The 17,220-nt window shown below is 29.5% G+C and overlaps 2 protein-coding genes across 2 annotated transcripts; one reads left to right on the top strand and one right to left on the bottom strand.

Annotated features, from left to right (window-relative positions):
* Positions 1 to 245: 245 nt before the first annotated feature.
* On the bottom strand, positions 246 to 2,177 carry DSM5745_03969 (uncharacterized protein; the record flags this gene model as incomplete). Its single annotated transcript, XM_026745985.1, has 6 exons — positions 246 to 790; positions 869 to 1,166; positions 1,240 to 1,355; positions 1,414 to 1,728; positions 1,807 to 1,891; positions 1,971 to 2,177. The coding sequence occupies 6 exons, from the start codon at positions 2,175 to 2,177 to the stop codon at positions 246 to 248; spliced, it is 1,566 nt and encodes a 521-aa protein (XP_026604981.1).
* A 1,118-nt stretch (positions 2,178 to 3,295) lies between these two features.
* On the top strand, positions 3,296 to 4,414 carry DSM5745_03968 (cupin domain-containing protein; the record flags this gene model as incomplete). The annotated part of the gene is made up of 1 exon (XM_026745984.1): positions 3,296 to 4,414. One exon carries the CDS (start codon positions 3,296 to 3,298, stop codon positions 4,412 to 4,414), a length of 1,119 nt encoding a protein of 372 aa, XP_026604980.1.
* Between the last annotated feature and the right edge of the window lie 12,806 nt (positions 4,415 to 17,220).

Below are 17,220 nucleotides of genomic sequence, written 5' to 3'. Positions count from 1 at the left end.
CTTTAGTGACGAAACAGAAAGAGAAGCATAAGTCTTGTCTACTGACGCCATGGTATTCTATGCAGTAATTTGCACAACCCGCCTACTCTGGATCACAGGAAACCCAGAACAGTGTCACTGCAATTCCTCGGAGAAATACCGATATGGTCTCTTGAATCATGCGTATCCCTCATATTCTATCAACGGTAACGCGGCTAGATACCAGACATGCCTGCCGATGTGGAGAGTTGACCAGCTCGGGCGACTCACCCCGACAACCTCATCGGCACACTCGGATTATAACACCCAGCATCAAGCCAACTTCCCGTAACATTCCTCACCGCAGGTCCCTTCCCAAACTCCAAAACCAGCCCTCCATTCGCCCCATCAGGCTCAAAAGCAGCCCACCCCTCGCTCTCCAACGCCCTCGGATCCTTCAAAAACGCCAAAAACAAATCCTGCATCGCAATCGAAGTATCAACCTCCAGCTCCGATATATGTCCCACATCCTTCCCATACGTCCCGAATATCATCAGCAGATCCGACCAGTGGAATGCACCCAGCCACGGCTCGGGGCTGATATTGCTGAAGTTCCCGGCCCACAGGTAGCGATACGTATCGAGGCCGTGCTCGTATCGGAGGGCCGACTCTTGCACGCCCTTGCATAGCCATTGGCGCTGTGTCTGGTCGGTGGCTGTGCGGTTCGCAGTGGGCATTTCGCTCGCGGTGTTAGAGCGGATTTCTGGGCCGCGCGCGACTTTTCCTTCGATGTAGCGAGTCGTCTCGTTTGTGAAGATGTATCGCTCGTCCGCTGGCACGACGGTTCATATCTATCAGTCTCGCCCTCTGAAAACGTCAGAGGAACAAAGGGGGACTGTGCGGAGCTCACGTATGTAATTGGAAAAGTCCAACTCCGCCTCCCCGGAATACCGGTTAATAAACTCCTCGATCTGTACCCAGCTGACCTGCCGCATGCATTCGAGTTCGGCATCTGCGTCGGTGCCGTAGTTGCAGCCCAGCGCTTTGGCGACGATATCGAAGCCGACGTAGGGGTCGGGCGTTGTGGACAGGTCGACTTTCACGGAGGGGGGTTGCGAGAGGACGCCGAATTTGGAGACGAGGGGGTCGGTTGGGAAGGCGAGGGTGTACAGGTGCGTTAGGGCGGAGCCTTGGGATTGGCCCCAGAGCTGGACGGGGACTTTTTGTTAGAGGCTCGACATCTAGATGTTGCGGGTGCGCTCGAGCTTAGGGGTCGCGCACCATGATATTCTCTGGATCACCACCGAACGCCTCAATGTTCTCAGAGACCCATTCCACCGCTGCACGAACATCAAGCAGAGAAAGCGACGTCTCATCCAGCGCCCTCGACTTCGGATCTACAACCGAGCCACATGCATCAGCATCACCTTCCCCAGAGGTGTAGAGGTTACTCACTCCCAAAAATATTCACCCGGTAATTAATCGTCACGACAATATGCTCCTGGCTCCGACTAACCCACTGCTCGGGCACCTGCGACGGAATATCAATACCGCCCATGGTTCCATGGCCGCCCGTCACAAACAGCGCGACGGGGAGCTTGGAGGTGTTATCCGCGTACGCTGGTGTCCAAACCGCGAGGGAGAGACAGTCTTCGGATGTGGACCATGCGACGGATCCCTCGTTTAGGGACTCGCCGAGGTTGATGAGGAGGTTTGGGGGCGCGTAGCGGTTGTACGTTGTTGCGGTTGAGGAGACGTATTGGGGGCATGCTGGTTTGTTTCATTTAGTGGAACAGCGCGAATATGGTGGGATTTACGCCAGACAGGGCCAAAGAAGGTAAGACGTACCCGGACCGTAGCGTGTTGAATCGTACCGTCGCGACGACTTCTCCAGTTGTTGCGGTGGGAGCCAGCGGAGGTCGCCGACAGGAGGCTTCGTGCAGTAAATGCAAGGTTAGACTCGCAGCTCATTCATTTACGTAGGAGAGAACGGATTCTCCGGGTGTGCTTACCTTTGCATACGGCACGCGGAGGAACTGCCGAACATCGGGATAGGTGTCGTTCAACGCCCCGATAAATGTCCCCGTCCGTGTTTCGACGGTGAGATTCGACCAGTTCGACAGCGTCCGGGGAGGCTGGAAGGTCAAGTTCGCATAGTAGGGGGCGAATGTGGCCAGGGAAGTTGTAGCAAGGAACAGGAGTAATAAGCTATGCGCCATCTTGTCAGCCTTAGCTATTGTTTAGCGGTGCTCCAGCTGCAAGTAACCACCAGCTACTCCGGCGAGGACAATACCAAAGTCAGCTGCAGGCGCTTTCCCCTCATTTTGAAGTCCGGGGAATTCGACAGGGGTTATGTATGGCGGCTGGATTTGGAGTAGATACCCTTCCAAGGTTTCCTCGGGACATGCGTCTACGGCTACTCCGACCATGCTGGCTTAATCTGGTGTGAAGGTTAGTGTTACCCCGCGAACTCCGTAGCCGACGTATACTCGGAGATCAAGCAGAGCATGCATGTGGCTTGCGGTTACCCCGTACTCAGGAATTGCCGTAGATTCCGCGCAGACGGGTTAGGGCACGCTAGTGCTGGACCTAAGCAGGGGGCTCGGGTTTTCCGAGTGCTACCACTGCCAGTGCTACGTACTATAGAAGTGGAGCGCCTGGGTATTGTTTTGTGGGTATCGGTTGGAGGAACGGTACCTGCATGCTACGTTAATCTACAGAGTACAGCCCCTTAATCCACGCGTTGGAGTGGGAAAATATTTCTGGATGAGCTTCAGGCCGGATCAATGAACCATCGACAGATGAACAGAGCCTACCCGGCGATACCGAGTACTATGGTTACAGCTGGAAGTCCCGGAAGTGCACGGATGCGACCGTCGACGCGTGGCAACAAGCGGGCCTGCGCTCTTCTAGAAGCCTGAAGATGATGCAATTAGTTTCGCTGGTCCAGGCACCATCTTATCTAGCCGGGGTATTTCCGACTATCATTTCAATCCGGCGAATGGAAGACAACAGCAGACATGCTTTGCGGGCCATTGTCCGTCAACGGTTGCAGACGACGATCAGCGACCGTCACAGGCATTGCTCCGGCGACTTAGGGCAAGCCATCCAAGGTTCTTGGAGCAGACTCGGAATTGCCGGGTGCCGAGTAGGTTCCGAGCCGAAACACTGCAGGGACTTGACACACGCCTGTGACGACACTGGATCTGCTCAGTGGGGACAGTATCAAATGAAAAATATCTGCCAGGGATAACTATAGTTGCCCATATATTAAGCAAGCCTCCCTAAAATTGGACGAGATCTCAGATCCAGCTCCCACTCACGAACCACCACCACCATGCTCCCCCTCAACCTCCTCCTCGCTGCCCTCCCCCTGGCAGCAGCGCAGTCCCTCTCAGACCTCATCCTCGACACCGCACCCTCCTCCCCGCGCCCCTACATCATCCCCCACTACGCCAACGCCCACGCCGTCACAATCGGCCAGCAACTCTACCGCTTCCCCGTCACCGGCCCCTCCTCCGACTATGCCTTCACCCTGATGAGCACCAACGCCCCCGCCAGCTCCTCGCTCGGCGTCCTCCCGCACATCCACCAGAAGCACTACGAGAACTTCTTCGCCTTTAAGGGCCGTTTCCAACTCTGGGCGCAGAAGGGCGATGGAGCGCAAGAAGCCCGCCTCCTCACACAAGGCGACTACGGCTCCGTCCCGCGCAACACAACGCACACATTCCAGATCGTCGACCCAGACACCGAGATGATCGGCGTGATCAGCCCCGGCGGCTTCGAAGACCTCTTCTACACGCTGGGCACCAACTTCTCCTCCGCCACCAACACGCCGTACGTCCCGGCCGCTAGTAACTCCTCGTCCTCGCCCCCGGCCGAAGTCATCGCCTCCCTCCAGAAATTCGACGTCTACGCTCAGCTTGACTTCGAGCCGACGCGCGACCTTGTCAACGGCTCTTCCAGCACTGAATCCTCATGGCACGCCATCGATTCAACCGTGACACCGCTCGGCGAACCCGCGCAGCCGTACTTCATCGCCAACAACTACGGGCCCAAGTACCTGAATTCCCGACACGGGGCGTACCAGATCGTGCAGCCGCTCGTGACGAACGCCCAGAGCCAGGATACGAACTACACGCTGTCGACGATCATCATGAGTCGGCTGCACGCTGGGTCCGCGGATAGCTGGAAGGGCGATGGAGCGTGCGCGTTTGAGGTGCTGGATGGCTCGGTCATGATTCAGATTGGGAAGTACCCTGTTGCGAGACTGGAGAGCGGGGATGTGGCGTTTGTGCCGAAGGGCACGGAGTACCGCTATTGGTCTGAGCGCAGCTATGCGAAGGTGCTTTATGTTTCGAGTGGTGAGGGGGGACTTGATAGGCGCTTGATTGAGGGGGGGAAGAGCTGGGCTTATCCTACTTTCCCGACGAGCTGGAAGAAGACGGAATTGTAGATGAGATGAGTGGATTCCGTGAAAGAGTAGGATGGCCGGGTGGTTTTGCTAGCCATCGGAGGTCCGGATTGTACAGATCTTGGAAAGAATTTCTACTTTTTTTAATGTGGACTTCGTAAACTGCATGTTCCTTAAATATATCAATGCCTCAATCTCTGCCGCCAAAGTAACTTCATTGTACCCTGGCCGGTCAATCCTACCGGCATCCTTTGCTTTTTTGTGTAGTTTGATCTCAAGATTTTCTGGTTCCTAGTCTAGACGAGGTCAATATCTTACGAAGTAACATTCGTGAACTTGCTGGCCCAATTCTAACTGGGTGTACAACCATGAGACGATGATTCCTGGCAGGAATATATTTTTGCACAGACTTCACAGGATGGGTAACGAGGCTACTGTTGCGCATCCCACACAATGACACGAATAAAACTTTAAACGCATATGCAGGCATCATACCACCACCCCAGGGAGCCTGAGATAAGAGGACTTCATTTCATCTCAGACCCGTTTCTTCTCGTTTCACATAACTTGGCTGCAACCCTTCGGGGATTGTCCGACTGTGCCAAGCAGCGCCAAGAAAGAGATAAGATAAGGGACGGGACGGGATGGCCCGCTTTCTGCCGCAGAAATAAGGTATGAGGCCCTTTGTATACCGTACTAACTAGTAAAGCTATTAATTAAATATTATAAAAAAGAATAAAAAAAGAAGTAAGTTAATTATTAAAAGCTAAAGCTACCTAGGGGTTTATATAAATATTTTAAGTTTTTAAAAACTTATTAATAGCCTAATTTTTTTACTAAAATAATAAAATATTAAGCACCTTACTTTTTTATACTAACATGGTATATAAAGGCGTTAATAAATAAAAACTTTATTAAACTTTACCTTTAGTTAATACACCCCTTTAATACCTACTAAATGCTAAAAATAAGGCTAGAGATATTTACTAAATTAAGTATTTTAATAAATTTATAATATTATTATTTAGTAAGTAGCTTAGTAAGGCCATTTATAATTATTTAATTAATAAAAGTTTATTTAATTTTAAGGTTTTTATACTAAACTTTTTATTAAAGCTATAAGTTATAAATATTAACATACTAAAGTTTTAATTAATATTAAATATTAAAGCTAGTAAAAATATTAATAATTTATTTATTATTATATTAAATTAAAAAATAGTATTAAAAATTAAACTATATTAAATTAAAAACCTAGTATTACTAGTAAGTTACTTTAAAAGCCTTAAATAAAGTAAATAATTTTATCTTAATTATTAAAGTTATAACTAAGCGCTGCTTTATAGCTTTTTATTTAATTAAATTATTATATAACTTATAAATATAGCCTGCATTAAAAAAGTAATTAAATTAATTAATAAAGGTTATATTAAAGTAGGCCTTATAAAAATTATATATTTTTAAAATAAGCTTATTTTTAAAATTATTTAAACTAGAGTATTTAAGGGCTATAAAGCATGTGTTATAAAAATAAAAAATAAGTTAATTTATTACATATTAATAATAATCCACTAGATTAACTAGGTATTTTAATAGTTAATTAATAATATAAAAAATATTTAAATAAATAAGTATGCTTGTATATTTAATTAAGCTAACTTTAAATTTTATTTTTTTAATTTATTAAAATATAGCAGTACTAGAGTTTAAATAAAACTTATTAAAAAAAAAAGGTGTTTTTAAAGGTTAAATTATTATATTTAGGTAAAATTAATTTATAATTACTTTAATATAAAAGTTTTAATATAACCAAACCTTGCGCTTTTCCCTATTTTAAATAATTTAAATTTTTAAAAATTATTTTACTTTACTAAAATACTAAAGCTTATATTTTACTACTAGTTTTTTTTTAAAAGTAGCTATAGTAGCTTAGGCTTTTTTAATAAAAAAGTTTATAATAATAATATTATTTATATAAATAAAAAAAATTATAAACTTATTAATATAAAGGCACTTTTTTTTAAAAATTATAGTAAATCTAAATTTTTATAGTATTATAGCTAAATTAAGCTACTAAAGGCATAAAAACTTTTAAAGTTTATAAATAATTTTAAGGGCCTTTAGTAACTTACCCTGCTATTTATAATTATTTAAAAAGTAAAAATATACTACCTTTTTAAGGGCAGTATTAAAAAACATGTTAATAATATTTTTTTAATTAAAATTAAGGTTAAAAGTAGCTATAAATATTATAAAAGCTTTAAAGGCCCTTGCTAAGGTTATTACTACTTAATTTTTTTTAAAAAATTTTAGTTTTAAATTTTTATGTATATAAATTTAGGCTTTAGCTTTAATAAAGTAACTATTAATATTAAGTTTATAAGTAAAAACTTATAATAAAGGGATTAGCTTATTTATTCCTGCCTTTTATTTATTTATTATTTTTTATGCTTTTATTTTATAAAAAGCTTTTAGTTTAAGATTTATAGCCTTTAAAAACTTATTATAAAATAAATAATTTTTAAAATTACTTTAGCGCTTAAAAAAAAAAGGTAGATTATTTTAATAAAGCTATTTTTTTATAGGATTTTAATAAAAAGTAAAAAAAGTAAATTAAATATAATTAAGGTTATTTAAATTATCCAAGGAAGTATTATTTAAATTTAAATTATATATATAATTATTAGTATTATATTATTTATGCCTACGCCAGGATATTTTAAAAAAAAGCTAAAATTACTAAAGTTCCACCCCTTAAGCGCGCTAAGCTTAAAGGCTAAGTAAAAAAAAAAAAGCTAGGCATGCTTGTTTATTTTTTTTAAGTAATTATTTACTTATTAAATTAATAAAAAAATATTAAGATACTTAAAGGCGTAAAATTTATTATTAAGAATTTTTTAAATAAGCTTTTAAAGCTATTTATAAGACCAAGTTTTATATAAGCCTTTTATAATAGTAAGGTTTAAAAGTTACCTTAAAAGTTAGTAAGTATAAAAACCTATTTAGCTAATTAAAAAACTTTTTTTTACTAGTAGTATTTTTAATTTTACTAGTAGTATTTTAAACCTTATTTTTTACTTTATATTTATTACTATTATTAATACCTTTTTTTTTTAAAATTTTTACCACCCGTGGCCTATTTATATTTAAAATACCTTTATTTTTTTTTATTTAAAAAATTTACTAAAATTAAGGTTAAGGTTAATTTCTTTAGTTTCGCGGTTTTAAAAAAAAATATTAAAAACTTAGGCTAAAGGCTTTAGTAACTTAATTTTAATATTAATAATAAAAAAGGGATTTTTTAAATTATATAATTTAAATTTATTAAAAATAATATTTTTACAAGCACGTACAAGCTACTTTTTAGGAAATTAAATTTATTAAATATTTAAAGTAATATAACCTAGTAAGTATTTTAATAAAGCCTTTAGTTTTATTTTATAAAAACTCTTTACCTAGAATTGTCTTGCCTAGGTAAAATAACCTAGTATTTTAATATTAAAAATACAGGGTTTTTTACTAGTAAGTACTTTTTATAGTGTTTTTTAATTTAATAGCTTAATAAAAATTTAATTACTAATATAAGCTACTGTCTTTATAACCTAGGGCTATATATTAAAAAAAATTTTTTTATAAAAAGCTATTATTTTTACTTTTTTAATTAATATACTACTAGAGCGCTTAGCTATACTATTTTAAAAAAAAGTATAAAAAGTAAACTAGTTCTAAAGTATACCTTAAAATATAGTAAAATTAAAAATATTATTACTAAGTATAGGCTTATAATTACTAAAAAAGACTTTAAAAGTAATACTAAACTAGGTTTAAATAAGCTTAGTATACTACTTAATAATATTTTTATACTTGCTTTTTTCCTAGTAAATATAGGCCTAGTAAAACTTAATATTTTTATTATAAAAGTAAGTTACCCACTTTTTTTTATTTATTGCTTTTTTTATAAAGATTAGGTTAAAGTAAACTTAATTAAATAATATAGTAATAGGATTTTTAGGCCTTTTAAATATTTATTAAGAGGCCTATTTATATTTATAAGTATTATATTACTAAGGTAGTTAAAAACTAGTAATTTAAACTTTTTTAATTATAGTTAATAAATATTAAAGTATTTTATTACTAATATGGCCTAGGCGCTAGTAAAAAGCTTTAAAATTTTTTTTAATATAGATTTTTTTAAGTTAAGGTCTTAACTTTTTATTAAGTTAAAATATTAGTCTTTTTTTACTTTAAGTTTTTTTTAAACTTAACTATCCAGAGGCTAAATAAGTAATTTTTAAGATAAAATATTAATTTACTATTTTTAGTAATTAAAGTATTAAAATTTTAAAAATATTTAGCCTTTTTAAAAGGCCTAGCTATTAAAATATTAATATAAAAGCTAAATATAAAGGCCACTTTATTAAAAATAAAAGGTATTATTTTATTATTTAAAGCCTTAAAATAAAGGAGTACTAATCCCATACCTTAAATAATAATAATTATATTTTTTACTTAAATATTACCTTTTTTTAATTAATTAAAAAAGGTAAAATAGCTAAAATTATTATAAATATAAATAAAGGCACTAGTATTAAAAATAAAGGTATTTTAAAGTATTAAATTACTTTAAATACTTATAATAAGCATATAATTATAATATTTTTTTTTATTNCATAGCTTTTTATATAATTATATAAAGTACTAATATTACTTTATTACTTAAAAATAGCTATATAAATAAAAAGGCTTGTTATTAGTTAGTACTATTTTAAAAAAAATATTTAATTTTTTACTAAAAATTATAAAGGCTACCGCTTTAGTAAAATTTTTAAAAAAGTTATTAATTATAAAAAAATATTATTAATATTTAAATATAAACTAAAGATAAGAAATTAAATTAGCACCTTTTTAGTTTAATTAATTAATATTTTATTTTATATAAAAGTTTAAATACTTGCTAATTATCCGCAGGAAGGTTATATTAGTTATTTTATTTTTTAATTTAGGTTAATTAAGGTGTTTAATTTTTTAGTAGGCATTTTTATAGTTCTAAAGCTAATTATTAATCTTACCTTATTAAATTAAAGTATTTAAGGCCGTAAGGTAGTTACTAAATACCTTTAATTTAATTTTAAAATTAGTTAAAGTAAACTATTGCTTTAATTTAACTAAAACCTTTATAATAAGTTTATTTTTAATAAATTATTAAATAAAAATAATAATAATTTTTTAAATAGCTTTATTTATTTTTTAAATTTTAATATAATAGTGCTTAGTATTAAGCTAGTATTTATTATATATTTTAAAAGCCTTTTTAATTATATTCTTAAAAGGTAACTTAGGGAAAAAAGGGATTTTTTTTTTAAAAAAATATTTAGGTTAAGAAACTTTTAAACTTTTATTATTTAAATAAAATAAAAAATTTAACTATATTAAGCTAGCTAGTTATTCCTAGACTTAAAAATAATTTTTATACTTATAATATTATTAGTAAAGCTTATAATAACTTTTAGTTTAAGTATAAAAGTTAAAAATTAATTAATATTTATTTTAATTTAATAAAAAAGGTAATTAACTATAAAAAGGCTTAGTACAGCTTTAAGGCGTGTACTTAAAGGTATAAATAACTTTAAAATATTTAAAAAAAATAAGAATTTAATAAGCTAAATTATTAAGTTAATATCCGGGTTTATAATTATAAAGCCTTTTATATATTATATTAATTAATAAAGCTATTAATTAAATACTATAAAAAAAATAAAAAAAAAAGTAAGTTAATTATTAAAAGCTAAAGCTACCTAAGGGTTTATATAAATATTTTAAGTTTTTAAAAACTTATTAATAACCTAATTCCTTTACTAAAATAGTAAGGCGTTAAGCGCCTTACTTTTTTATACTAACGCGGCATGTGGAGGCGTTAACAAATGAGAACTCCACCAAACTCCACCTTTGGCTGACATAAGGTTCATAGTCTTCCATCACGCCTCTCTTGCAAAACCACTCGGCGTCGAGAGAAATGTGAGCTTCGGGCGATGGATGATGGGTGCTGGGAACAAGCGGGTTAGCCTGGGTATATTAGAAGGAGAAAAGCAGACATCTACTCTGTTCTGAGGAGGTATCATCCGATAGCGCTTGAAAGTCCGACTTGGAAGTTTGAGTATTGAGCAAGGGAACCATCCCGCCGTTGGCTGGTTCGGGAATATAGTTGCGCCAGGTTGGATCTAGCATATTAACTTTAGTTATATAAAGCGCTTTATAATACATACTTTATTAAAGTAAAATAAAAATATATATTAATTTTTAAGTTATATTAATAAAATAAATATATAGTGCAAAGTGGTTATATTATGTTTATAATAAATATATATAATTATTACTATAAATTACTAAATAAATATAATTTAATAATAATAAATATAGGTTTACTGGGTTATATATTTATAAATAAAGTTTATATTTAGGTTAATTTATTACCGCCTGTTAAACCTGTTACTAAGATTATTTATATTACTAAAATTATAATATATTTTAAAAATTATATTATAAATATTATAAATGCAGATTACAAGTAATTTTATATATTATATATAATATAAATTAATATTAACATGGTGTAATTACTGCTAGTAATATATAGTTATTTAAAGTTTATATACTATAAAGGTAGCACTTAATAAATTAGTTTAATAATTTTAATTTAATACTATTTATTATTTAAGCTAATTATATAGGCTATAGGACATTACTATAGGATTAAAATAAATATAAATATAGGTAAAGATGCTAATTTAATACTAATATTAATACTAATATTTAATACTAATAAAAATCCAAGATATTAAGGGCCCGTGCGCCGCTGTTTAAGTTAATCCTAGCTTATTAAACTAATACTAAGTTAAAAGCTATTAATATAATTACCAAGAAAACCCCGCGTTATTAATAAAAACCTACTAAAATTATTATATTACGGGTAGTTAGTTAAAATTACTATTTATTATTATATATTATATATTAAGTTTAAAGCGCCATAAAATGCTATTTTTAAATATAAGCTTGTATTTAGGGAAGGCGTTCCACGTGATATTAATAAAAAGTAAGTTAATATATTATTAAATTATTATTATATTACCCTATACTAAGTTTGCGTGTCCTTAAATAATATATAAAAAATTTATAAAAATAATAATAAATTTATAAATATATAAGTAGCTAAGTCTTAGTAAAATTAGCTTTTTATATAATTTAGGTATATTTTTAATACCTTGGGATATTCTTGCATGTTTTATAGAATATTTTTTTTTAAATTATAGTATATATTTAAAGGCTAGTAAAAATTAATAAGGTTATAATAAGTAAGGTAACTAAGGTTATAAAAATATTAATTAACATAATAAAATTATTTACTATTTATATAAACTTACCTTATAAAGTAATCTTATAACCTTAATAAACTAATATTATAAAAGGTTAGTTAACATAGTAAAACTATTTATTATTTATATAAACTTATTTTATAAAGCAATCTTGTGACCTTAATAAATAAAAATAAGTTTATTTATAATAATTTATTTTATAAAAATAGTAAGTGCTATAACCTAGTGTTTAATTTAAAAAATAAAGCAGGAATAACCTATTAAATATTAAAATAATATTAGGTATATATATTTAAATAAAAAAATAAGTTAGTAATACCTTTTATAAGTAATAAATATATAAAAGCTTACTAAAATAAATTACATTGCATAGTTAACTTATTATTTTAATTAAAAGTATAATTAGTAGTAAAAATCACTAGTAAAAGTAGGTATAGTATACTTAATATACTAAAATTAAATTATAAAACACCAGGAGACCTACTATATTAGCACAGGCAAGTTAATAATTACTACTTAAGTTTATAAACTAGCAAAGCGCACCGCTATTTACTATACTTAAGTTAAACTTTTATTATTATCCATTCTCCGTATTATTATCCGCATTATTATCCGCATTATTATCCGTATTATTATCCGTATTATTATTTATATTATTGTCCGCATTATTATCCGCTGGGCAGTATTTTTAGTATTATCCGCATTATTTTTGGCATTACCTTTGGCATTATTAATACCTAGGCAATATTAACATTATCCTTAGCATTATTTTATTTACTGGCTAGTATCTCCCAGGTTAGTATTATTTACATTACCCTTGGCATTATTATTAGTATTATTTTTAGCAATATTTATTTACTATTTATAGCCTAATTAATATCTTTAAAGCATCCGCGAAGTAGCTGTTAAGTATTAAGTTTTTTAGGGCTTTTAATTTATTACTATAATTCACTTCCTTTATTTTTTGTTATATTATTATTATATTATAAAATAAAAAAATAACCTTAGGCTATTTAACTTATTTTTTAATATTATAAAAAAATTAAAAACGCGTTTAGGGGTGTTTATTTATATTTTTATTTAAATTAAACTATATAATATTTATATAAACAAAGTAATACTATAAAAGGCAAAAACTTAGGTTTTTATAGTAAAAGTTTATTAGCTTGCCTATTTCCTTAATACTTTATTTACTATCTAAATAAAGTTAATTTAGCTTTTAATTTTTAAATAGGTTAAAATATTTATTGCCATTGCAGGGATCCTAAAAATAATTAATTATTATTAAATATTAAAATATAAGCTAGGTCTAAACTAGGTGCTTTTAAAGGTAGGTAAATAAAAAATTTAGGATCCTAGTTAAAAACACCATAAAAATTAATACTATAATAAAAAATTAAGGCCTAAATAAAGCCTGGTAAAAAAAAAAATATACCTAGTAGTACTTAATAACACATGTTAATACCTACTTAAAAGTTTTAATTATTAAAATATATCCAGTAATAATGCGCTAAGGTGTTTTTAGGTATTAAAAAAAATAATTATAAATAACTATAAATAAACTTAGGTATAGCTAAAAATTTTTTTAAAATTATTTTTAAAGTTAATAAATATAATTAGGCTGTAAGCAAAATAAGGGTAAATAAAAAAAAATAACCTTAGTTACCGCGAAGAAAGGTATATAATTTATATTAGCTTTAAGGTTAGTAAGGTCTTTTTTAAAAATATAAAATTTTATATAAGTTTACTACCTAATTTTATATACCTCTAGAATTTAAAAAAAAAGTAAGAGGGTACTTTTACTTTTTACCTTACTAATTAAATTTTATATATTTTATTATACCTAAGTCCATGGATTTAATTAAGCTTTTTCTCGCGGGGCTTAAACCTAAAAAAGTTAATATAATAAGTTTAATTTTTATAATGCATAAGGGTAAAGTTTAATAAACTACCTAAGCTACCTTAGCTAGTATAAATAAAACCACCTATAATTATTATATATATTTATTTTATGGCATATTGTCCCCCAGCCATTAAATTAAGTCTAATTTATTTATATTAAAATATATTAGTAATTACTACATTTATATTTATGTCCTAAGTTACCACTATATTTTTAGCTAAAAAAACTCCATATTTTAATTATAGTGTATTATTATAGTATTAGTAATACTATTTACAGGTGGCAAGCTATCCAAGGTTAATTAAAGTAGCGCTGTTAATAATGTGTTTAAAACTAAAATTAAATAGTAGAATACTATTCTAATAAATTAAAGGCTAATTATAATTTTTTTTTTAGTTTTTTATATATAGGATAAATCCAAAATAGTATTACGCGGGATATATTAGTATAAAATTACTAGTATAAAAAGCGCGAATACTTGCTATTTTTTATTTATAAGTTAATAAGTAAAAAATAATTTAATTTATTTTATAAAAGCTTTTTAGTACGTGATAATACTACCTTATTAAAATATATATTACTTACCCCTAAAAGTATTAAAAATAAATTAGTAAAGGCACTTAAAGTAAATAATATTATATAAAAGTAAAAGTCCACAGCTAAAAATAATATTAAAAGGTAAAAGTAAAATAAAAAAAAAAGTAAAATAAAGCTAATTATTACTTACTACATGCTTATAGTAACCCGCCTGTACTATTAGGCATTATTTAATATTTTTATAAAGGGTAAAAATTTATATTTAGCATAATATACCAAGTAAATATTATTAATAAATTAATAAAGTTTTAAGGCCTGGTAAAGCTACTTTAAAATACTTATTTAAGCCTATACCTTACTACTAGGTATAGTAAATAATAATAAAATATTTTTATAAAAAAATAAATTTAATAATAATACTAGGTTAAAATACCCCAAGCCTTTTTTTTTATTATCCCTGTTTTTTTTTAATAGCCTAAAACTAAGTGGCTATATTATTTTAAAAACTATTAAATAGCACTACGCGAGATTTTAAAGTTTTAAAGTTAAAATATTATTATTTTTTATTATACTATTAAAAAAAAGTTACACGGATATAAAAAGATATTTATTAAAAAATAGATCTTGTTTAGGTTCGCGGTAATTTATATAATAAACTTAATTTTTAAATACCCTAAAAATAATAACTTATTAATCTTTGTCCTTAGTACATGTAAAAATAATATTTAGTTAGGTAATTTAAAATACTTATATATAAAACAAGTAAAAAAACTTAAAATATAAAATTTAATATAAACAAGAATACTAAAAGCTAAAAATATTAATTTTTACTATTAATATAAAATAAAACAGGAGACTTAGATTTAAAATAAAAAATTAAAATAAATTAAAAGTGCTAAATAACTATAAATTATATAAATTTACTTGTTTTTATGTTTTTTAGTAAAAATATTATTATTTTATAAAGTTATATACTTAGTAAACTACACGGGATAATAAAGTTTTATATATATATTAGGCTACTACTAAAGGGCTCTTATGCCCTTGCTTTTTTTAATTTTAATTAACTACCTTAATATAAGGCTAGTTTAGCTACTTTAACTACTAGCTAGTATTATTTTTTAATTTAATACTATTATTATAATAAACTAAAATTAAGATTAAAACTAAGATTAATATAATATAATTTTTTTTATTATAATAGCAGCGGCTTTAGCTATATATTAAACTTTGTTTTATACTTACTTAATTATATATTTAAGCTAAGATTAGTTTTTAAACTTTATAAAATATTACTAAATTATATTATTACTCCGGGTAATAATAACAAAAATACTAATAATAATATTTTTAAAATTATTTTATTTTTTTTTTAAAAAGCTTATACATTACCTTATAAAAGGTATTATTAATTTAATATCTTTTTATATAACAGCAAAGTAACAAAAAAGTAACTATTAATATATATACATGCTTTTAAAAATAGTATAACTTTATATGCGTAAAAGGTAACTGCAATCTTTACTAACTAATTAAAAAAAAAAGTATTATAAAATAATAAGGTATCTAGTCCTTTTATATTTAATAAATACATGCTTAAATAATAAAATATATATTATTTAGCTTAGGCCAGCACCATTAATATAATAAATATTAATTAAAAAAAAGCGCTTTAAAATTTAAGCAGGAGCTATTTTAAATAGGGGTAAAAAAAAAAATACTAAACTATATTTTTAGCAAAACTTAGATTTTTTTTTACCTATTTTTTTAATATATAAGTTAATATAAAAGTAAGGTTTAGTTATAATACCTTTTAAGCTTAACTAAATTAATATCTAGGTTATATTAACTTAACTTATTAACAAGGCAAAACTAATAAAAAATATAAGTAATAGGGCCTAATAAACTATAGTTAATATTTTATTATAGCATATCCCTAAGAAATACTAAAATAAATATAAAAACCTTATATAAAGTATTATTATGCATTATTTTAATTCCTGTGTTAAGCTTGCTAAAAGTAATAAAATTCTTAATTATATTTTTAAAGTTTATTTTATATAAACCTAGTGTAATTATAAATATATTATATAATTTTATATACTTATTTATTATTATGCCTGCGAAAATAAAATAAATACTTATAAAAGATTTATATATAGTCCGGTATAAACTAAATTTATTTATAAATATTTAGTATGGGAGAAATATAGGCGGGATACTTAAAGTAAAAAAATTTATAAGGTGCTAGTAGCCATACACTTTAATTTCTTATTTATTATAATAAAAAGAAAATAAGTAAAAAGCCCGGAGCTTATATTCCTTATTTAAAATATAATAAATAATAAAATAACCATGTGATAATACTATAGGCTAAAATAATAAATTTTAGTATTTATAATTAAAAGTTACGCGAGGCTTATAAAAAAAAAGCTAGTATTTTATAATTAAAATATACTTGTTCTTATAAATAAGTAGTTTTATTAAATTTATTAGGGACCTTAAATATTAAGTAGTTAAGGCAAGCGTGCTTGGCACCTTAAAAATTTTTAAAAAAACCTAGAGCTAAAAAATAATATTTCTAGAATATACTTTAGTAATATATAATATATAATTAATATTAACATAGTTAATACAGCTAATATATATACAGGAGTTAAATATACAAGTATAATTAAGCTTTTAATATTTATATTAAATAAAGTTTAATAAAAGCGTAGTAGCGTAATTACTAACAAGCCTAAAATATTATATAAATTATTTAAAAATTATTTAAATTAAAAAACCCCAGGCAACGCCGTGCTAAAGTTTTATAAGTATATTAATAAACTTTGCTATTTCTTAATAAATTTATTATATAAAAAATAGGGATTTTACAAGAGTTAAAATAAGGGAAATAAAATTAATAAAATATATTTATATTAAAGCATCTAGCGCGTGTTTTTTATTTAAAGCACTTAATATTTATAGCTTTATATTAACCATAGGTACCTTAACACGGCGTAAAAATATAAAATAAAATTAACTTTTAGTATTTT

Source organism: Aspergillus mulundensis (genome assembly GCF_003369625.1).
Source record: "Aspergillus mulundensis strain DSM 5745 chromosome Unknown scaffold_3, whole genome shotgun sequence".
Classification (NCBI taxonomy): Eukaryota; Fungi; Ascomycota; class Eurotiomycetes; order Eurotiales; family Aspergillaceae; genus Aspergillus; species Aspergillus mulundensis.
This window is presented reverse-complemented; position numbering and strand designations above follow the sequence as displayed.